Genomic DNA, 22,914 nt, shown 5'->3' with positions numbered 1-22,914 from the left:
TGAAATCCAGATTCTGATACAGCATAGATTCAGTGAATAGGACAAAACTTTCCAGATGGAGTTTAACGAGGATGAGTGTGAGGTTATCCATTTTGGTAGGAAAAATACAAAGGCAAATTATTGAAATGGACAGAAACGTCGGAGTGCTTTGGTGCAGAGGGATCTGGGTGTTCTTGTGTGTGAATTGCAGAAAACCAGTATGTTGGTACAGCAGGTAATAAGGAAGGCAAATGGAATCTTGGCATTTATCGCTAAAGAAATAGATTATAAAAGCAGTGAAGTGTTGCTGCTCCTGTACAAAGCTGGTACAGGTGCTAGTGAAACCGCACTTAGAATATTGTACACAGTTTTGTTACCTTTACTTGAGGAGGATGTATTTGCATTGGAGATGGTTCATAGGAATTGAGACTGATTTCAGAGATGAGAGTTTGTCTTATGAAAGATTGGGCAGTTTAGGTCTACACTCCCTAGAGTTTAGAAGGATGAGAGGAGATCTAATTGAGGTTTACAAAATGATAAGGGGGATTGACAAAGTAGACATGGAGAGAATGTTTCCTTTGTGGACAATCTAGAACAAGACATCATAGTTTTAGGATAAAGGGTGGCAGATTTAAAAGAGATAAGAAATTATTCATGGTGGCACAGTGGTTAGCACTACTTCACAGCGCCAGGGATCCAGGTTGAATTCTGGCCTTGGGTGACTGTGTGGAGTTTGCACATTCCCTACACGGGTTTCCTCCCACTGTCCAAAGATGTGCAGGTTAGGTGGATTGGCCATACTAAATTGCCCCTTAGTGTCTCAAGATGTATAGGTTAGGTGGATTAGTGATGAAAATACGCAAGGTTGTGGCAATAGGGCCTGGGTGGGATGCTCTTTTGGAGAGTCTGAATGGCCCCCTGCACTGTAGGGACTCGAATACTTCTCTCAAAGGGTGGTGAGTCTGTGAATTCACTACCCCAGCGCAGGGTGCATGCCGGACTTTGAATAAATTTAAGGGTGCGGTGGACAGACTGATAATGGGGTTTGAAACGCTGTGTGAACGGGCAGGAAAGTAAAGTTGAGACTGAGATGAGATCAGCCATGATGGTATTAAATGGCAGAGTAGGCTCGAGGGGCTGAATGGCCACCACCTGCTCTGAGTTCGAGTGTTTAAGTACCTTCACTCTGATCCTGACAATAGCACATCACTCTGTATGCGATGGTGTTTGGGTGGGTAAGAACTGTGATACAGTGACCATGAAAACATAAGAACTAGGAGCAGGAGTCGGCCATTTGGCCCCTCAAGCCTGCTCCACCATTCAATAAGATCATGGCTGATCTTTTTGTGGACTCAGCTCCACTTACCCACCCGCTCACCATAACCCTTAATTTCTTTACTGTTCAAAAATGTATCTATCCTTGCCTTAAAAACATTCAATGAGGGAGCCTCAACTGCTTCACTGGGCAGGGAATTCCACAGATTCACAACCCTTTGTGTGAAGAAGTTCCTCCTCAACTCAGTCCTAAATCTGCTCCCCCTTATTCTGAGGCCATGCCCCCTAGTTCTAGTTTCACCCACCAGTGGAAACAACTTCCCTTCGTAATCTTATACTTTTCCATAAAATCTCCCCTCATTCTTCTGAATTCCAATGAGTATAGCCCCAGTCTACTCAGTCTCTCCTCATAAGCCAATCCTCTCAACTCCAGAATCAACCTAGTGAATCTCCTCTGTACCCCCTCCAGTGCCAGTATATCCTTTCTCAAGTAAGGAGACCAAAACTGTACACAGTACTCCAGGTGTGGCCTCACCAGCACCTTACACAGCTACAACATAACCTCGCTGTTTTTAAACTCCATCCCTCTAGCAATGAAGGACAAAATTCGATTTGCCTTCTTAATTACCCGCTGCAAACCAACTCCTTGAGATTCCTGCACAAGGACACCCAGGTCCCTCTGCACAGCAGCATGCTGCGATTTTTTACCATTGAAATAATTGTCCATTTTGCTGTTTTCCTACCAAAATGGATGACCTCACATTTACCAACATTGTACCCCATCTGCCAGACCCTCGCCCACTCACTTAGACTATCTATATCCCTTTACAGACTTTCAGCATCCCCTGCACACTTTGCTCTTCCACCCATCTTAGTGTCATCTGTGAATTTTGACACACTACACTTGATCCCCAACTCCAAATCATCTGTGTAAATCGTAAACAATTGCGGTCCCAACACAGATCCCTGAGGCACACCATTACGTTTATAGCCTATTACAAAGAGAGAGGAAATCAGCCAGGAATCCTGCTCATCACTGCTCTGTGTTCCTGCCTGGGACTGAGGATGGCGAGAGAATGGGAAGGAAGGAGAGGCAGCCTGGGTGAGTGAGGGCTGGCTGAGGAACTGATGCAGCGTGATCCATCCCTGTCCGTTCCCAACTTTAATACTTTCTCCTTTTCTCCACAGACAGAAACAAATCTAAACCGTCACCCAATCCAACACAAAAAACAGCCACAGATGATCAGCAGGATCCAAGTAAGTGACGCACCCCGCACCCCACACCCCTCACTGTAACACTCTGATATACCCCACACCCCTTGCTGTGATGCTGTGACGTACCCCACACCCCTCACTGTGACGCTGTGACGTACCCCACACCCCTCGCTGTGATGCTGTGACGTACCCCACACCCCTCGCTGTGATGCTGTGACGTACCCCACACCCCTCGCTGTAACACTCTGATATACCCCACACCCCTCGCTGTGATGCTGTGACGTACCCCACACCCCTCACTGTGACGCTGTGACGTACCCCACACCCCTCGCTGTGGCGCGGCCCCTCGCCGTGCCGTACCCCGCGGCCCCTCGCTGCCACACTCTAATATGATGGTGGTGGGAGTGAATGTTTGTGAATTGTAGCAATCAACGGGCTACTTTGTCCTGGTTGGTGTTGAGTGTTGTTGAAGCTGCGCCCATCCAGGAAGTGGGGGGTAATTCCATCACACTGCTGACTTGTGTCTTGTAGATGGTGGGCAGGTTTTGGGGAGTCGGGAGGAGAGTCATTTCTCACCGAATTCTCTGGTTTTGAGCTGCCCTTGCCGCTGCAGTATTAATATGGCTTGTCCGCTTCGGTTCCTGGCGAATGAGAGCCTTCAGGATGATGTTGGTGGGAGATTCAGTGATGATAACGTCTGTAACATGATTGTGCTTATTCTGATATATTCCACAGGCTGCACCCCAGATCAGACGGAGCCACCGCAAACAGCTGACTGTCCTGAAGGAAAGCGAGCTCAAAAGAGTGAGTGAGTGGAGCGAAGGTTCACTGGGACAGGGACAGCATGTGCCTTAGTTTCCCCCTGCTCAGGGTTGTTGTGGTCTAGCCCCTACCCCATGTTGATGTAAACATCCAGCACCAAAGGTTCTGAAACCTGACAGTGTCCAGCTCAGTCAGTGGTCAGTAAGCCTCAGTGACCCCTAGGTTGGTAAGAGGGGGGAAATCAGCCAGAGTTCCTGCCCCTGATCACTGCCCAGTGATCCCTGGGTTAGGGAGAGGGGAAATCAGAGGGTTCCAGCTCCTGATCGCTGTCCGCTAACCCCTTAGAGAGGGATGCATCATGAGAGAATGGGAAGGAAGGAGAGGCAGCCTGGGTGAGTGAGGGCTGGCTGAGGAACTGATGCAGCGTGATCCATCCCTGTCCGTTCCCAACTTTAATACTTTCTCCTTTTCTCCACAGACAGAAACAAATCTAAACCGTCACCCAATCCAACACAAAAAACAGCCACAGATGATCAGCAGGATCCAAGTAAGTGACGCACCCCGCACCCCTCACTGTAACACTCTGATATACCCCACGCCCCTCGCTGTGACGTACCCCACGCCCCTCGCTGTGACGTACCCCACGCCCCTCGCTGTGACGTACCCCACGCCCCTCGCTGTGACGTACCCCACGCCCCTCGCTGTGACGTACCCCACGCCCCTCGCTGTGACACTCTGGCCCTGAAAATGGTAGATGCGTTGGTGGCCGTTCTTTTGACTCTGGACTGGTTCCTACAGATTGGAGGGTAGCTAATGTAGGCGGTTATTCAAACAGGGAGGTAGAAAACAGGGAACTATAGAGCAGTGAGCCTAACGTTGGTACTGGGGAAGTTGCTCGAGTCCATTATCAAGGATTTCATAACTCAGCGTTTGGAAGGCAGTGGGATAATCAAAGTCAGCATGGATTTACAAAAGGGAAATCATACTTGATGAATCTATTGGAATTCTTTGAGGATGTAACTAGTAGAGCTCATCAAGGAGAACCAGTGGATGTGGTTTATTTAGACTTTTAGAAGGCTTTGAACAGGTCTCTAACAGAAATTCTTTGTTTCTTCACTGGACACAGGTGAGCTCCCAGAGGATTGGAGGATAGTGAATGTGGTCCCGTTATTTAAGAAGGGTAGCAAGGATAACCCAAGTAATTATAGGTCGGTGAGCTTGACTTCCATGGAAGGGAAATTGTTGGAGAAGATTCTTAGAGATAGGATCTATACACATTTAGAACAAAATAGTCTGATTAGCGATAGCATGGTTTTGTAAGAGGGAGGTCATGTCTCACAAATTTGGTTGAGTTTTTTGAGGTGGTGACAGAAACGTTTGACGCAGTAAGGGCCGTGGATGTCATCTATATGGATTTTAGTAAAACATTTGATAAGGTCCCTCATGGCAGGCTGGTGCAAAAGGCTAAATCTCACGGGATAAAAGGTGAGCTAGCTAGATGGGTGGAGAACTGGCTTGGCCATAGAGGGTAGCAGTGGAGGGGTCTTTTTCCGGCTGGAGGTCTGTGTTCCGCAGGGCTCTGTTCTGGAACGTCTGCTGTTTGTGATTTATATAAATGATTTGGAAGATGATGTAGCTGGTCTGATCAGTAAGTTTGTGGACGACACAGAGATTGCTGCAGTTGCGGATGGTGATGAGCATTCAGAGAATACAGCAGGATATAAATAGGCTGGAAAATTGAGCGGAAAAATGGCAGATGGAATTTAATCCAGATAAATGCAAAGTGATGCATTTTCATAGATCTAATGTAGTGGGGAGCTATACAATAAATGGCAGAACCATCAGGAGTATAGACACACAGAGGGACCTGGGTGTGCAGGTCCACAGATCCTTGAAGATGGCAGCACAGGTGGAGAAGGTGGTGAAGAAGGCATATGGCATGCTTGCCTTTATAGGATGGGGCATAGAGTATAAAAGTTGGCGTACGATGTTGCAGTTTTATAGAACATTGGTTAGGCTACATTTGGAGTACTGTGTCCAGTTCTGGTCGCCACACTACCAGAAGGATGTGGAGGCTTTGAAGAGAGTACAGGAAAGGTTTACCAGGATGTTGCCTGGTATGGAGGGTCTTAGCTATGAGGAGAGATTGAGTAAATTAGGGTTGGTCTCCTTGGAAAGACTGAGGTTGAGGGGCGACCTAATAGAAGTTTATAAAATTATGACGGGCATTGATGGGGTGAACAGTGGGAAACTTTTTCCCAGGTCAGAAATGATAAACACAAGGGTCACAAGTTCAAGGTGAGGCGGGGGCAAGGTTCAATACAGATATGCGGGGATGTATTTTACACAGAGGGCGGTGGGGGTCTGGCATGCACGACCAAGCAAGGTGGCTGAGGCAGACCTGCTGGGATCATTTAATACTTATCTAAATAGCCACATGAACAGACTGGAAATAAAGGGATACGAACAGATGATTGGTGCAGGCTTGGAGGGCCGAAGGGCCTGTTCCTGTATTATTCTTTGTTCTCACAGACTACTGTGTAAAGTTAAAGCACATGGGATTGCAGGTAATGTCTTGAGATGGATAGAAAGCTGGTTAGCAGATAGGAAGCAAAGAGTTGGAACCATTGGATCTTTTCCTGATTAGCAGTCAGTGACTAGTGGGGTTCGGCAGGGACCCCAACTGTTCATAGAATCTTACGGTGCAGAAGGAAGCTGTTGGCCCATCGAGTCTGCACCAACAGAAATCAGCAGACTGACTCGAGTCCGATTCAATGCAAGAGTCACTATTAGATATCTTACTAACTTAAGGGAGGCCATGGAGATCCCCCCCAGGAGGTCGTGGGTAAGGGGATTGCCCTCTAGGCAGTGCCAACCTGGCCCTTTGGCACTGCCCATCAGCTATTGGGCAGTGCCAAAGGGGTGAAGCCTATCGGGGGCAAGGCCTCCTAGAATGAAGGCCTGGTTCTCTGGTAAGGATATAAATGGAAAGTGGGAGGCCTTCAAAGAAGAAATTTTGAGAGTGCAGAGTTTGTATGTTCCTGTCAGGATTAAAGACAAAGTAAGTAGGAATGAGGAATCTTGGTTCTCGAGGGAGATTGTAACGCTAGTTAAGAGGAAGAGAGAATTGTATGAAATGCACAACCAGCAAGGAACAGCTCAGATGCTCGAGTATAAAAAATGCAAGAAGCTACTTAAGATGGAAATCAGGAGGGCTAAAAGAAAGCATGAGGTTACTTTGGCAGACACAGTGAAGGAAAATCCAAAGAGCTTCTGTGGGAATGTTAGGAGCAAAAGGATAGTGAGGGATAAAATTGGTCCTCTTGAAGACCAGAGTGGTAGACTGTGTATGGAACCAAAAGAGATGGGGGAGATTCTAAATGGGTTTTTTGCATCCATGTTTACTGAGGAAATATAGAACATTACAGCGCAGTACAGGCACTTCGGCCCTCGATGTTGCGCCGACCAGTGGAACCAATCTAATGACCCTCTAACCTAAACTATTCCAATGTTATCCATATGCCTATCCACTGACCATTTGAACGCCCTTAAAGTTGGTGAGTCCGCAACTGCTGCAGGCAGGGCATTCCACGCCCTTACTACCCTCTGAGTAAAGAACCTACCTCTGACATCCGTCCTATAATTACCACCCCTTAATTTAAAGCTATGTCCCCTTGTGTTAGCCATCACCATAGAACATAGAACATTACAGCGCAGAACAGGCCCTTCGGCCCACGATGTTGCACCGACCAGTTTTTTAAAAAAAAACACTGACCCACTAATCTAAACCAATCCCTTTTCGTCCATAAACCTATCCACAGATCTCTTAAATGCCCCCAAACTAGGTGCATTTACAACTGCAGCAGGCAGGGCATTCCAATCCCTCACCACCCTCTGGGTAAAGAACCTACCCCTGACATCCATCCTATAACTACCCCCCCTTAATTTAAAGCCATGCCCCCTCGTGCTAGCTTTCTCCATCTGAGGAAAAAGGCTATCACTATCCACCCTATCTAAACCTCTAATCATCTTATACGTTTCAATAAGATCCCCTCTTAGCCTCCTTCTTTCCAGCGAAAACAACCCCAAATCCCTCAGTCTCTCCTCATAGGACCTCCCCTCCATACCAGGCAACATCCTGGTAAACCTCCTCTGCACCCTCTCCAAAGCCTCGACGTCCTTCCTGTAATGTGGGGACCAGAACTGCACACAGTACTCCAAGTGCGACCGCACCAGAGTTGTGTACAGTTGCAACATAACGCTGCGACTCCTAAATTCAATCCCCCTACCAATAAACGCCAAGACACCATATGCCTTCTTAACAACCTTATCTACTTGATTCCCAACTTTCAGGGATCAATGTACACATACACCTAGATCCCTCTGCTCCTCCACACTATTCAAAGTCCTCCCGTTAGCCCTATACTCAACACATCTGTTACTCCTACCGAAATGAATTACCTCACACTTCTCCGCATTAAACTCCATCCACCACCTCGCGGCCCAGCTCTGCAACCTGTCTAAGTCACCCTGCAAACTATGACACCCTTCCTCACAATCTACCACACCTCCGACTTTGGTGTCATCAGCAAACTTACTAATCCACCCAACTATACCCTCATCCAGATCATTAATAAAAATTACAAACAGCAGTGGCCCCAAAACAGATCCCTGAGGCACACCACTCGTAACCGAACTCCATGACGAATATTTACCATCAACCACCACCCTCTGTCTCCTATCTGCTAGCCAATTCCTGATCCAAGTACCTAGATTACCCCCAATCCCATACATCTGCATTTTCTGCAGAAGCCTACCATGGTGAACCTTATCAAACGCCTTACTAAAATCCATATATACCATGTCAACTGCCTTACCCCTATCCACCTCTTTGGTCACTTTCTCAAAGAACTCAATAAGGTTAGTAAGGCACGACCTACCTGCTACAAAACCATGCTGACTGTCTCTAATCAATTCATTACTCTCCAAATAACTATAAATCCTATCCCTAATAATTCTTTCTAAAACCTTGCCCACAACAGAAGTAAGACTCACCAGTCTATAATTCCCGGGGAAGTCTCTGTTCCCCTTCTTAAACAATGGGACAACATTCGCTGTCCTCCAATCTTCCGGTACTATACCAGAGACCAACGATGACCTGAAGATCAGAGCCAGAGGCTCTGCAATCACCTCTCTAGCCTCCCAGAGAATCCTAGGGTAAATCCCATCCGGACCAGGGGACTTATCTATTTTCAAGCCCTCTAGAATATCCAGCACATCCCCGGTATCAACTGCAATACTTTCTATTTTACACCCCTGCACCCCAGTGTCCTCCTCAGCTACATTCATGTCCCCCTGCGTGAACACCGAAGAGAAATATTGGTTCAATGCCTCTCCAATCTCTTCCGGTTCCACACACAACTTCCCTCTACTGTCTGTAACTGGCCCTAATCTTGCCCTAACCAACCTTCTGTTCTTGACATACCTATAGAACGCCTTAGGATTCTCCTTAATCCTATCAGCCAAAGTCATCTCATGTCCTCTTTTAGCCCTTCTTAACTCCCTCTTCAACTCCCTCCTAGCCAATCTAAAGCTTTCTAATGCACTACCTGAGCCTTCAAGCCTCATCCGAACATAAGCCTCCTTTTTCTTCCTAACCAACGAATCAACTTTTTTAGTGCACCACGGTTCCCTAGCCCTACCAAATCCTCCTTGCCTGACAGGGACATACCTATCACAGACCCGCAGTAGCTGCTCCTTGAAAAAACTCCACATTTCGGACGTTCCCAGTCCCTGTAATCTCCTAGTCCAACCTATGCTTCCTAATTCTCTCCTAATAGCCTCATAATTACCCTTCCCCCAGCTAAAACTACTGACCCGAGGTTCATGCCTATCCCTTTCCATCACTAAGGTGAACGTAACCGAATTGTGGTCACTATCACCAAAATGCACACCAACTTCCAAGTCTAGCACCTGGTCTGGCTCATTACCCAGCACCAAATCCAATATAGCCTCACCTCTAGTTGGCCTATCTACATACTGAGTCAAAAAACCTTCCTGCACACTTTGAACAAAAACTGATCCCTCTAACGCGCTAGAGCTATAGCAATTCCAATCAATATTAGTAAAGTTAAAGTCCCCCATAACAATTACCCTATTACTTTCACTCCTAACCAGGATCGTCTCCGCAATCCTTTCCTCAACCTCTCTAGAACTTTTTGGTGGTCTATAAAAGACTCCCAGCAGGGTGACCTCTCCTCTTCTATTTCTAATCTCTGCCCATACTACCTCAACAGACAAGTCCTCATCAAACTTCCTCTCTGACACTGTGATACAGTCCTTGACCAATAATGCTACCCCACTCCCCCTTCTACCTCCTTCTCTACTCCGACTAAAGCATTTGTACCCCGGGACCTGCAACATCCATTCCTGACCCTGCTCTATCCATGTCTCTGAAATGGCCACAACATCAAAGTCCCAGGTACTGATCCACGCTGCAAGTTCATCCACTTTATTGCGAATACTCCTCGCATTAAAGTATACGCATTTCAAACCCTGCTCCGCCCCACCCCCACAATGCCGTGCATTGCAGTCCCCATCTATGCCCCCCTCACTTTCACCCCCTCTACTCAGGATCCCACCCCCCCTCTGAATCAGTTTAAACCACCCCGCATAGCCTTCACAAATTTACCCCCCAGGATATTTGTTCCCCTCTGGTTCAGGTGTAAACCATCACTCTTATAGAGGTCCCACCTTCCCCAGAATGAGCCCCAATTGCTCAAGTACTTGAACCCCTCCCTCCTGCACCATCCCCTCAGCCACAAGTTCAAACTTTCCCTCTCTCTATTCCTCTCTAAACTATCCTGTGGCACAGGCAAGAGTCCAGAGATAACCACTCTGTCTGACTTGGCCTTTAGTTTCCACCCCAACTCCATGAATCTCTGCTTAATATCCCCTTCCCTTAGCCTCCCTATGTCATGTGTCCCCACATGAATTATAACTTGGGGTTGATCTCCCTCTCCCCTAAGAGTCTTGAATATCCTCTCTGATACATCCCGGACCCCAGCCCCTGGTAGGCAACACACCAGCCCTGAGTCCCTACCATTACTACCGACTCTCCTATCCGTCCCCTTAACTGTGGAGTCCCCAATCACGAGGCCCAATCTTTTGCATCCCCTAACCACCTGAGCTTTCACACTAGGCTCACCCCCAGAGACCTGCTCCCTTTGGCTATCCCCAGTTGATTCCTCCTCAACTGTAGCCTCCAGGACCGAAAACCTATTTTGGAGGGGAACAGCCCCAGGGGATTGTCCCCCCACTTGCTTCTTTCCCCTCCTCTTGGCAGTGACCCAAGACTGATTTCTAGGAGTGACTATCTCCTTATAACTCCTATCAATGTCCACCTCTGCCTCCCGAATTATGCGGAGTTCCTCTAATTCCACCTCCAGCTCCTTTACACGCTCCTCCAGAAGCTTCAATCTAACACACTTCTTACAAGTAAAATCCCCTGAAACACTACTGGAGTCCCTCACCACATACATCCCACAGGAGATGCAGCACACTGCCTGAACTGCCATCCCTGAAACAATTACCAGCAGAAAAAAAACTTTCCCACACTTATAATTTAGGTTAGAGGAGGTGGGAGGGTGGGATTCTCTACCAGTGTAGGGGATCGGGTATCCTCTCTGCGCTAATTTATAGGAGCCTTTTACCTCATTGTTCCTGAGGAGCAGTATCCAGAGGCAGCGATTTTTGGGCGTGTGAAGAGGCAGCAAAAAAGGTGCATTTTTCTGTTAATTTTGTTTAACTGTTTATTTCTAGTTTAAGTCGCGAGTTTTTCGGCGGTTTTTTTTAAATTAGTTAGAAACCGGAAGTCGTCACTAGGGACGCTTACCGGTAGTTGTAGTTTTTTTTTCTTGAGCCAGTGAGAGCCTAAAAGGCTCTCACTGTCCACCCTATCCAATCCTTTGATCATCTTGTATGCCTCAATTAGGTCACCTCGTAACCTTCTTCTCTCCAATGAAAACAACCAAGTCCCTCAGCCTTTCCTCATAAGACCTTCCCACCATACCAGGCAACATCCTGGTAAACCTCCTCTGCACCCTTTCCAATGCCTCCACATCTTTCTTATAATGCGGCGACCAGAACTGTACGCAATACTCTAAGTGCGGCCGCACCAGAGTTTTGTACAGTTGTAACATGACCTCACGGCTCCGAAATTCAATCCCTCTACCAATAAAAGCTAACAACCTTATTAACCTGGGTGCCAATTTTCAGGGAGCTATGCACATGTACCCCGAGATCTCTCTGCTGATCAGCACTACTAAGAAACGGGCATGGAGTCTACGGAAATTGGGCAAACAGGTAGGGAGGTCATGGAACCTTTACAGATTAAAGGGGAGGAGGTGCTGGCTGTCTTGAGGCAAATCAGAGTAGATAAATCCCCAGGACCGGACAGGGTATTCCCACAGACCTTGAGGGAGGCTAGTGTTGAACTTGCAGGGGCCCTGGCAGACATATTTAAAATGTCAGTATTCACGGGGGAGGTGCTGGATGATTGGAGGGTGGCTCATTTTGTTCCGTTGCTTAAAAAAGGTTCCAAAAGAAATCCGGGAAATCACAGGCCAGTAAGTTTGACGGTGGCTGGCAAGTTATTGGAAGGTGTGGTAAGGGATAGGATCTACAAATATTTGGATAGACAGGGACTTATTAGGGAGAGTCAACATGGCTTTGTGCGTGGTAGGTCATGTTTGACCAATCTATTAGAGTTTTTCGAGGAGGTTACCAGGAAAGTGGATGAAGGGAAGGTGGTGGATGTTGTCTACCTGGATTTCAGCAAGGCCTTTGATAAGGTCCCTCATGGGAGATTAGTTAGGAAGGTTCAGTCACTAGGTATACATGGGGAGATGGTAAATTGGATTAGACATTGGCTCAATGGAAGAAGCCAGAGTGTGGTTGTGGAGGATTGCTTCTCTGAGTGGAGGCCTGTGACTAGTGGAGTGCCTCAGGGATCGGTGTTGGGTCCATTTTGTTTGTCATCTATATCAATGATCTGGATGATAATGTGGTAAATTGGATCAGCAAATTTGCTGATGATACAAAGATTGGAGGTGTAGTGGACAGTGAGGAAGGTTTTCAAAGTTTGCAGAGGGATTTGGACCAACTAGAAAAATGGGCTGAAAAATGGCAAATGGAATTTAATGCAGACAAGTGTGAGGTATTGCACTTTGGAAGGACAAACCAAAGTAGAACATACAGGCTAAATGGTAGGACTCTGAAGAGTGCAGTTGAACAGACGGATCTGGGAATACAGGTACAGAATTCCCTAAAAGTGACGTCACAGGTGGATAGGGTCGTAAAGAGTGGTTTTGGTACATTGGCCTTTATAAATCGGAGTATTGAGTATAAAAGTTGGAGTGTTATGGTGAGGTTATATAAGGCATTGGTGAGGCTGAATTTAGAGTATTGTGTACAGTTTTGGTCACCTAGTTACAGGAAGGATGTAAATAAGGTTGAAAGAGTGCAGAGAAAGTTCACAAGGATGTTGCTGGGACTTGAGAAGCTGAGTTACAGAGAGATTGAACAGGTTAGCACTTTATTCCCTGGAGCGTAGAGGAATGAGGGGAGATTTGATAGAGGTGTATAAGATTTTGATGGGTATAGATAGAGTGAATACAAGCAGGCTTTTTCCACTGAGGCTAGGGGAGAAAAAAACCAGAGGGCATGGGTTAAGGGTGAAAGGAGAAAAGTTTAAAGGGAATATTAGGGGGGGCTTCTTCACGCAGAGAGTGGTGGGAGTGTGGAATGAGCTGCCGGATAAAGCGGTAAATGCGGGGTCACTTTTAACATTTAAGAAAAACTTGGACAGGTACATGGATGAGGGGGGTGTGGAGGGATATGGTCCAAGTGCAGGTCAGTGGGACTAGGCAAAAAATGGTTCGGCACAGACAAGAAGGGCCAAAAGGCCTGTTTCTGAGCTGTAATTTTCTATGGTTCTATAATTGATGAGGCGGCGCTCAGCATTAGCCCCCTGTCCTCAGATTTTCAGCATGATTCCGCTGGGGCACTCTGCAGTGCACGGCACGAGAGTCATTTTGAAAATCCTGCTCAGAAAAACCGTTTTTATGCAAATTCAGCACTTTGAATTTTTTGGGTGAATTCCATCCAATATATAATTCACCGTACACTGAGTTAATGCAGTGCTGATGTCAGAATATACTAAGCATCAGGCAAAAGATCATCTGGACTCCAAACATCAGCTTTTCTCCTTACAGATGCTGCCAGACCTGCTGAGATTTTCCAGCATTTTCTCTTTTGGTTTCAAATTCCAGCATCCGCAGTAATTTGCTTTTATTTTAATCAGTCAAATGTCAGTCTTCCCCCTTTTCCCTATTACAAATTCAGGTCGTGGATCTCTTCTCTTAGTGGTTTTTTGATTTATTATTGTCACATATATTAACATACAGTGTAAAGTATTGTTTCTTGAGCGCTATACAAACAAAGCATACCTTTCATAGAGAAGGACACGAGAGCGTGCAGAATGTAGTGTTACAGACATAGCTAGGGTGTGTAGAAATATCAACTTAATGTGAGATAGGTCCATTCAAAAGTCTGACAGCAGCAGGGAAGAAGCTGTTCTTGACTCAGTTGGTACGTGACCTTAGACTTTTGTACCTTTTTCCTGATGGAAGAAGGTGGAAGAGAAAATGTCCGGGGTGCGTGGGGTCCTTAATTATGCCGGCTGCTTTGCCGAGGCAGTGGATAGTGTAGATAGTGTCAATGGATAGGAGGCTGGTTTGCGTGATGGACTGGGCTACGTTCATTCCTTTTGTGGTTTCTTGCGATCTTGGTCAGAGCAGGAGCCCATACCAAGCTGTGATACAACCAGAAAGAACCAAAAAGGAGTTTAGAAGGATGAGGGGGGGGGATCTTATTGAAACTTACAGGATACTGTGAGGCCCTGGAAAGAGTGGATATGGAGAGGATGTTTCCACTAGTAGGAAAAACGAGAACCAGAGGCACAACCTCAAGCTGAGGGGACAATTCTTTAAACCAGAGATGAGGAATTTCTTCAGCCAGAGAGTAGTGATCTGTGGAACTCTTTGCTGCAGAAGGCTGTGGAGGCCAGGTCATTGAGTGTCTTTAAGACAGAAATAGATAGGTTCTTGATTAGTAAGGGGATCAGGGATTATGGGGAAAAGGCAAGAGAATGGGGATGAGGAAAATATCAGCCATGATTGAATGGCGGAACAAAGCTGATGGGCCGACTGGCCTAATTCTGCTCCTATGCCTTATAGTCTTCTATGGGGCATCTGTAAAAATTGGTGAGAGTCGTAGTGGACATGCTAAATTTCCTTAGTCCTTTGAGAAAGTAGAGGCATGGTGGGGCTTTCTTAACTATAGTGTCGGCGTGGGGGGACCAGGAAGGTTGTTGGTGATCTGGACACCTAAAAACTTGAAGCTCTCGACCCTTTCTATTTACCCTATTACTGTGATTTTATCAGAATGTCTGTTTGAAGTTTATTTATTAGTCACAAGTAAGCTTACATTAACACTGCAATAAAGTTACTGTGAAAATCACCTAGTCGCCTCACTCCGCCGCCTGTTCGCGTACACTGAGGGAGAATTTAGTATGGCCATACACCTAATCACCACATCTTTTGGATTGTGGGAGGAAACCCACACAGGTACAGAGAGAACGTGCAGATCCCGCACAATGAATGACCCAAGCCGGGAATCAAACCCAGGTTCCTGGTGCTAGAGGCAGCAGTGCTAACCGCTGTGCCAGCACGTTGTCTTTATCGAGTTTCTGTGATATTCTGAGGCTTCTGTGTCTGGTTTTCATCTGCCTAACCTGTTACGTAGGCCACTATGCAGTTTGTCTGAAGCTATGTAGACCGTACTAATGGTTCTTCTCCATGGTCATGTTACTAATTAGCTAAGCTGTATTCTGCCCTTGTCTCTCATACATTTTGTATTGTGCCATGTCTCGCAGCATTGTGTTTCTGTTGTGTTTTCTCCTTTTTGCACTCTTATTGCCTTTACCCATCTTCACTTGGTGAAAGTGATATGAATTTTGAATGTTCAGAAAAAGTTGCTGGCAAGAACCAAAATATCCCTGGATAAGGAGATTGAATTTGCTTAAGCGATTGAAATTAGCATCTCCCTGGCCCTGCACTCAACCCTAGGACACCTAGATAACAAAGACACCTATGTCAGACTCCTATTTATTGACTACAGCTCAGCCTTCAACACCAGTATTCCCACAAAACTCATCTCCAAACTCCACGGCCAGGGGCTCACTCCTTCCTCTGTGACTGGACCTGAGTATTCCTGACTCTCAGTACTGCAGTCAGGGGTTGCTGGGACTCTGGCCTAGCGATATTATCGCTAGACTGGTAATCCAGAAACTCAGCTAATGTTCTGGGGACGCAGGTTCAAATCCTGCTGCAGCAGATGGTGGAATTTGAATTCAGTAAGAAAAAATCTGGAATTAATCTACAGATGACCATGGGATATGTGGTCAGGTATCTAGATGGGTAGAGAACTGGCTTGCAAAGAGGAGTCAGAGTAGTAGTGGAGGGGTCCTTTTCTAGCTGGAGGTCTGTCACTAGTGGTGTGCCGCAGGGCTCGGTACTGGGACCTCTTCTCTTTGTAGTGTATATAAATGATTTGGAAGAGGGAGTAGGTGGTGTGACCAGCAAATTTGCTGATGACACCAAGATGGCTGGATTGGCAGGCAGTGAGGAGCAGTGTCTGGCAATACAACGGGATATTGATAGGCTGGTTGATTGGGCAGATACGTGGCAAATGGAGTTTAATCCGGATAAATGTGAGGTGATGCATTTTGGCCGGAATAATGTAGGGGGAAGTTATATGATAAAGGGTAAGCCCGTAAGGAGTATAGAGTTGCAGCGAGACCTGGGGCTGCAAGTGCACAAGTCTTTGAAGGTGGCAGTGCAAGTGGAGAGTGTGGTGAAGAAAGCCTATGATATGTTAGCCTTTATAGGAAGGGGTATAGAGTATAAGAGCTGGAGTCTAATGTTGCAGTTGTACAGAACGTTGGTTAGGCTGCATTTAGAGTACTGCGTCCAGTTCTGGTCACCTTACTACCGGAAGGACGTGGAGACTCTGGACAGAGTGCAGAGGAGGTTTACCAGGATATTGCCTGGTATGGAAGGACTGGGGTATGAGGAAAGATTGAAGAAATTGGGGCTCTTTTCCCTTGAAAGACGCCGACTGAGGGGGGATCTAATAGAGGTATATAAGATTATGAAGGGTATAGATAGAGTAAACAGAGGTAAGCTATTTCCTATAATAGAGACACGTAGGACAAGGGGCCATGGACTTTAAGGTGAGGGGGGAGAGGTACAACACAGATATTAGAGGGAGGTTTTTCACACAGAGGGTAGTAGGGGTATGGAATGCTCTGCCAAGTAAGGTGGTGGAGGCAAACACGCTAGAGTCCTTTAAGAGTAACTTAGACAGGCACATGACTGGGTTAGAGATGGGTGGATATAGGAGATCCTTTTAAATAAGGGTCATTAGCATCGGGGCGTCCCTGGTAATGTAAATGGGTATAGTATGATAATAACGTTTTTCTCTTTTCATTCACAGGTTTTAAGTCGGTCCACCTCGTGTCCAACGAGGGGCATACACGCGATGGGTCGTACTGGGGCTGCTCTTGGTTGTTTGAGATTGGCCTAGTGCTTCATGTCGTTAGTGTGTGCCTAAACTGGACCAGATACTGGGCAAGACGACAGCTCTGACTGTCGCTGATTGCTGTGCAGACACATGGATTTGGGCCGGTGTCTGTGGGAGTTTGCGCATTCTCCCCGTGCTTGCGTGGGTTTTCTCCGGGTGCTCCGGTTTCCTCCCACACCCCAAAGATGTGCTGTTAGGCTGATTGGCAGGAATAAATTGTCCCTAAATCAGTTTCCCTCAATCTGGATGGCCATAAAACATTAGATAGGGGTCATGGGTAGAGAGGTGGACTGGTGGTGTTGAGATGGCAGTGCGGGCTTGTTGGGCCGAAGGGCCTGTTTCCCGGGCTGTTTTTGTTCTTTGACCATGAAACCATTGTCAATTGTCAGAAAAACCCATCTGGTTCACTAACGTTCTTTAGGCAAGAAAATCTGCCGTCCTTACCCAGTCTAGCCTACATGTAACTCCAGACCCACAGCAACGTGGTTGACTTTCAACTGCTCTCTAACATGACTTGGCAAGACACTCGGTTCAGGTGCAACTAGGGATAGGCAATAAATGCTGGCCAGCCAGCGATTCCCACGTCCCACGAATGGATAAAGAAAACGCCTCCACAATCATTCTCAGCACCGGTGCCCCACTATACTCCTTGTACATCTATGACTGTGGCCAAATTCCACTTCAACCTGATTTTCAGGTTTGCTGACAACACCACTGTAGTGGGTCAAATCTCAAACAATGATGACACAGTTCAGGAATGAGATAGAGAATCTGGCGCAGCAACAATAATCTCGTCCTCAATGCCAACAAAATGAAGGAGACTGTCATCAACTTCAGGAAACGTAAAAGAGAACATGTCCCTGTCTACACCAATGGGGACAAAGTAGAAAGGGTCGAGAGCTTCAAGTTTCTATGTGTCCAGATCACCAACGACCTGTCCTGGTCCCCCCATGCCAATGTTATAGTTAAGAAAGCCCACCAATGCCTCTACTTTGGGGCAATGCCAGATTTGTATAGTCTAAATGCCCAACAGTTGACTGGTCAAATCAAACAGAATGTTTCTTTGGTTGTTTCTAATCGGCAGGGTACAGACTGCGCGCAACCAGCTGCATTACAGAAACTAAAACTGAGTGTCTGTTGTTAATGGTGATTCCATTATTGGGCACCACTTGTTGAACAATCCTGAATGCACCAACTGCAACACCAGCAGCCAATTTCAGATAATTGTCAAGGCAGTAATGTGGATAATTTATATTTCCTAAAAGTGACACAATTCATACACACAGTCCTGCCTTCTGAAAATAGAAGGAATATGTTGAAACCTTCAGCCTTTTGTACGGGTACCCAGGGGTTCGGGAAGCCTATTCTTCCTACTGTTTGGCCAAGGCGTTGCCATAGAGAAATCAGTCGGACTCTTCTGGAAGATAAATTGCTGTTAGTATTTCAAATTTGGCATTCTCGTGTAAATACAAGGTGAAAAGTTTTGACATGATATCTCTATTAATATCAATACTTTCTCCTCCCTTTACAGAGAAAGCCAAGCCTAAACCATCACCCAGTCAAAACCAACTGCCATCTCCATATGGAGGTCCAAGTAAGTGATATACCCCACACCCCTCACTGTAACACTGTGATATACCCCACACCCCTCACTGTAACACTGTGATATACCCCACACCCCTCACTGTAACACTGTGATATACCCCACACCCCTCACTGTAACACTGTGATATACCCCACACCCCTCACTGTAACACTCTGATATACCCCACACCCCTCACTGTAACACTGTGATATATCCCACACCCCTCACTGTAACACTCTGATATACCCCACACCCCTCACTGTAACACTGTGATATACCCCACACCCCTCACTGTAACACTGTGATGTAGCCCCCACACCCCTCACTGTAACAGTGATATACCCCACACCCCCTCACTGTAACTGTGATATACCCCACACCCCTCACTGTAACACTGATATACCCCACACCCCTCACTGTAACACTGTGATATAACCCACACCCCTCACTGTAACACTGTGATGTAGCCCCCACACCCCCTCACTGTAACACTGTGATGTAGCCCCACACCCCTCACTGTAACACTGTGATGTAGCCCCCACACCCCCTCACTGTAACACTGTGATGTAGCCCCCACACCCCCTCACTGTAACACTGTGATGTAGCCCCCACACCCCTCACTGTAACACTGTGATGTAGCCCCCACACCCCTCTGATCTCCCGTTCTTCTTTCACCAAGCTTGAATAAAGAACATGGATCACCTGACAGTTAACGATCTCTCCAGATTCACTTCCATAAAGTTCAAATTAAACTTCAGAATGCAGAGAAAATAATTTGGATGACAGTATGATGCTGAGGGAGCGCCGCGCCGTCAGAGGGTCGGTGGCGAGGGAGCGCCGCGCCGTCAGAGGGTCGGTGGCGAGGGAGCGCCGCGCCGTCAGAGGGTCAGTGGCGAGGGAGCGCCATGCTGTCAGAGGGTCGGTGGCACTGTGGGGGCGCCGCGCCGTCAGAGGGTCGGTGGCGAGGGAGCGCCGCGCCGTCAGAGGGTCGGTGGCACTGTGGGGGCATCTATCAGATGAGGCAGGCTACAGCCCGATCGTTAATGGGTTTGAAGTTCCTGTGCCTGTTGAAGTGTAAGTTCTGTCAGGGCTGCTCTCCGAATGAAGACAACTGCATTTGTTTACTTCTCACATCTGCCAGAATGTAAAGCATTTTTGAAATGTTGTCAATGTGGAATTTAAGTAGGCTTCAGTCAGTGATGTCATAGAAACCCTACAATGCAGAAAGAGGCAGTTCAGCCCATCGAGTCTGTACCGACCACAATCCCACCCAGGCCCTAACCCAATATCCGCCCACTAATCCCTCTAACCTACACATCACGGGACACTAAGGGGCAATTTTTAACATGGCCAAACAACCTAACCTGCACATCTTTGGACTGTGGGAGGAAACCCACGCAGACATGAGAAGGATGTGCAAACTCCACACAGACAGTGACCCAAGCTGGCAATCAAACCCCAAGTCCCTGGAGCTGTGAAGCAGTGGTGCTAAACACAGTGCTACTGTGCCGCCCTCATCATGTGTTAATGAGATAACATCTCAAAAACGGAGTGAAGTTAGAGATAAATACTGGTCCAGGCATCAGCAGTATAGTACCTCTGGCAGTGCAGCACTCCCTTCCCCCTCCCCCCCCCCACCCCCGGTAGTGCACTGCTCCTTCCACGCTCGCATGCCCCCCCCGCCCCCCCCCCCCCCAGTGGTGTGCCACTGCCAAGAGTGGATTAATTTGCAATTTAGCTCACGATTCCAAACATTGCTGTGATTATTGACAGCTTACAGACTGCCTAGGAGCTGATTGGGGTGTTTGGGAAAAGCACTAACAACAAATGAATTAATGTCCAAAAGTTGAAAATGCTGGAAAATCTCAGCAGGTCTGGCAGTATCTGTGAGGAGAGAAAAGAGCTGATGTTTTGAGCCCAGATGACCCTTTGTCCATTGCGAAAGATCATCTGACATTTTCCAGCATTTTCTCTTTTGGTTTCAGATTCTAGCATTCGCAGTAATTTGCTTTTATTCCAGTGAATTAATGTCCAATTGCCCGGTTTTAAAGTTTGAGGAACATATTAATCAATCCACTTCCCAGAGTTGTAACGAGTTTAATTTGTGTGTTTGTCTCACAGGACTGCCTCCGTCCGCCCAGTCCCTCGTGCCAAGTAGAGCCGAGTTAATGCAGTGTGAGTATAACGAGGAACATCACCTCCTCTCTTCTTCCCCACCCCTGGCCCAGCCTACTTCAACCACTTTGTTAACAGCCTTGCCGTTGCCAACTTAACATTCAGATTCTGGTCAATGGAAGAGTTATGAAGTGTTTGTGATGTCAGTGTGGTGGATGCGCACGGCGTGGCCTGTGGGTGCTGGGGCGTGTGCTGCTGCGGCTGTTTTGTGCCTCTGCTGTTGAGTAACAATTTTTTCTGTGTTGTGCAGATAACTCCAAGATTACTTATGACCTTCGGACAGCCCACAAGAAGCTGCTTATAAATGATCGCTTCACTGTCCTGAGTTTGGCAGAGCAGCCGCAGTCCTACCCTGATCAACCCGAGAGATTTTTCAACTGTTCCCAAGTGCTGGCCCTGCAGAGTTTCACTAATGGTCGCCATTATTGGGAAGTGAGCAATGATGGTGGCAGTTTCTGGGCAATTGGGATTGCCTGTGTTGGAGTGGATAGGAAGGGATCTCGGAGCCGTCTTGGCAGGAATGCGCTCAGCTGGTGTGTGGAGGGTTTTGGCCGGAAGCTCTCAGCCTGGCATGAAGACCGGGAGCTGGTTCTGAATGTGCAGCTGCCCAAGGTGGTGGGGGTTTTCCTGGACTTTGCTGTGGGACTTGTGTCCTTTTATTCGGTTTCTAATGTCCCAATGCTGCTAATTAGCTACAAAACAGAGTTTCAGAGCAGAGTGTTCCCAGCTTTCTGGCTGAGTTCCAAAGATGCCAAACTAACTCTGGTCCAGTAATCCAGATGAATTTTACCCAATCAAGTTCTGGATTTGGCTTTAAAAACATATTCAGGGAAATCTTCCAGTTGGGCCAAAGGGCCTGTTTCCCAGGCTGTTTTTGTTCTTTGTTCTAAATTCAAGGTTAATGTATGAATTATCTTTAATAGGATTTAAAAAATTGATTCTGCTGCCTTGTTATGGACCAAATAGATTTAAAATGGAGGCCTGGATAAAGTGGATATGGGGAGAATGTTTCCTCCTGTGGGGAAAAGCAGAACTAGAGACCAAGTCACCATAGAGACATAGTCACCAAGAAATCCAATGGGGAATTTAGGAGAAATTTCAGAGTGGGGAGAATGTGGGACTCACTGCCATGGGGATTGGCTGAAGTGATTGGTTTTGAAATATTTAAACTAGGTGAGAATGAAGAGGGGAATTGAGGATTATGATGGTAAATTTAGCAAAAAATGCAAGAGGATCAAATGTGGTATAAACACCAACATGGATTAGTTATGCTAAATGGGCTTTTTCTGCAGTTTATTTGTAACTATAGTGCCTGATGACAGTTGCCACTAGTTAAACTGCCTACAGCAGTTTGACACTCTGGAGTTTTACTCTGTCAGTCTCTGAATGCTCTGCTTGCTGGTGTTGTTGACCATGCTCACTGTGGGTACAGTTGTTCCTGGGCAGAGTCACACCAGCACCTTGATCAGATTACTGTCAGTAACATGGGCACTCAATTCTGAACTTGTAATTTTTAAAAATATAATCCACTTAATCTTATTTCCTGTTTTTTTGTTCTCATTGCAACACTTCCATTATTTCCTGTATATTTCCAGTCTGTATTTGACCTTGCAAAATGCATTACCTCACATTTGTGGTCATGTCAAGCTTGGCACTTGAGGCAGTAGTGCTAACCACTGCGCTGTCCTTAAAAACTACTTCCCCTCAACCCAAATATTGGGTTTGACTGAAACAAAGGATTTCTTGAAATGGTTAGTGAATTCTGTCAAAGGAAACCATATAGTGAAGGATTGACTCTTGTTGCAGGACTTGGTTGGGGCGGTACAGGGGGGAAGAGTACATGATATTAAAGATTCAGGTTGATTATAGAAGCAGAATTAGGCCGTTCAGCCCATCAAGTCTGCTGATACGCTGTGCCTGTGTTACTTTGGTACCCACCCATTGTTTGTGGTACTTCTCATACACAGTAAGCATTTTATTTATCCAGGACACATAAACACTCCAAAGACCTTCCCTAAATTTATTTCACATTATTATGTCACAAAGTTTGACCACAAATAAGCAATGTTAAATTAGACCACACACAATGAGAAAACTCAGTGTCAGATTTCCCAGGAGCAGGGAAGTTAACAGTGTGACACATGTAAACAATTTTCCCACTCGGAGTGAGACAGGATTTGGGTAGGGAGCAACACCAGTTTCTGATTCTGAGGGAAGCT

The 22,914-nt window shown here is 46.6% G+C and overlaps 1 protein-coding gene across 3 annotated transcripts in view; it reads left to right on the top strand.

Moving 5' to 3' along the window:
- trim25 (tripartite motif containing 25) overlaps positions 1-22,234 on the top strand; it is a 29,139-nt gene extending 6,905 nt beyond the window's left edge. The window contains exons 5-10 of one of the 3 annotated variants that reach the window (XM_080184207.1): positions 2,443-2,511; positions 3,205-3,273; positions 3,710-3,778; positions 18,467-18,529; positions 20,642-20,695; positions 20,946-22,234. In XM_080184207.1, the coding sequence (XP_080040333.1) occupies positions 2,443-2,511; positions 3,205-3,273; positions 3,710-3,778; positions 18,467-18,529; positions 20,642-20,695; positions 20,946-21,469 (848 nt within the window). In that variant the 3' untranslated portion in view covers positions 21,470-22,234. The remainder of the gene's footprint in view (positions 1-2,442; positions 2,512-3,204; positions 3,274-3,709; positions 3,779-18,466; positions 18,530-20,641; positions 20,696-20,945) is intronic. The other 2 variants (XM_080184209.1, XM_080184208.1) reach the window with 2 other exon arrangements.
- The last annotated feature ends 680 nt before the right edge of the window (positions 22,235-22,914 follow it).

This window comes from Carcharhinus amblyrhynchos, unplaced genomic scaffold (genome assembly GCF_965287045.1).
Source record: "Carcharhinus amblyrhynchos unplaced genomic scaffold, sCarAmb.v2.hapA scaffold_611, whole genome shotgun sequence".
Taxonomy (NCBI): Eukaryota; Metazoa; Chordata; class Chondrichthyes; order Carcharhiniformes; family Carcharhinidae; genus Carcharhinus; species Carcharhinus amblyrhynchos.
This window is presented reverse-complemented; position numbering and strand designations above follow the sequence as displayed.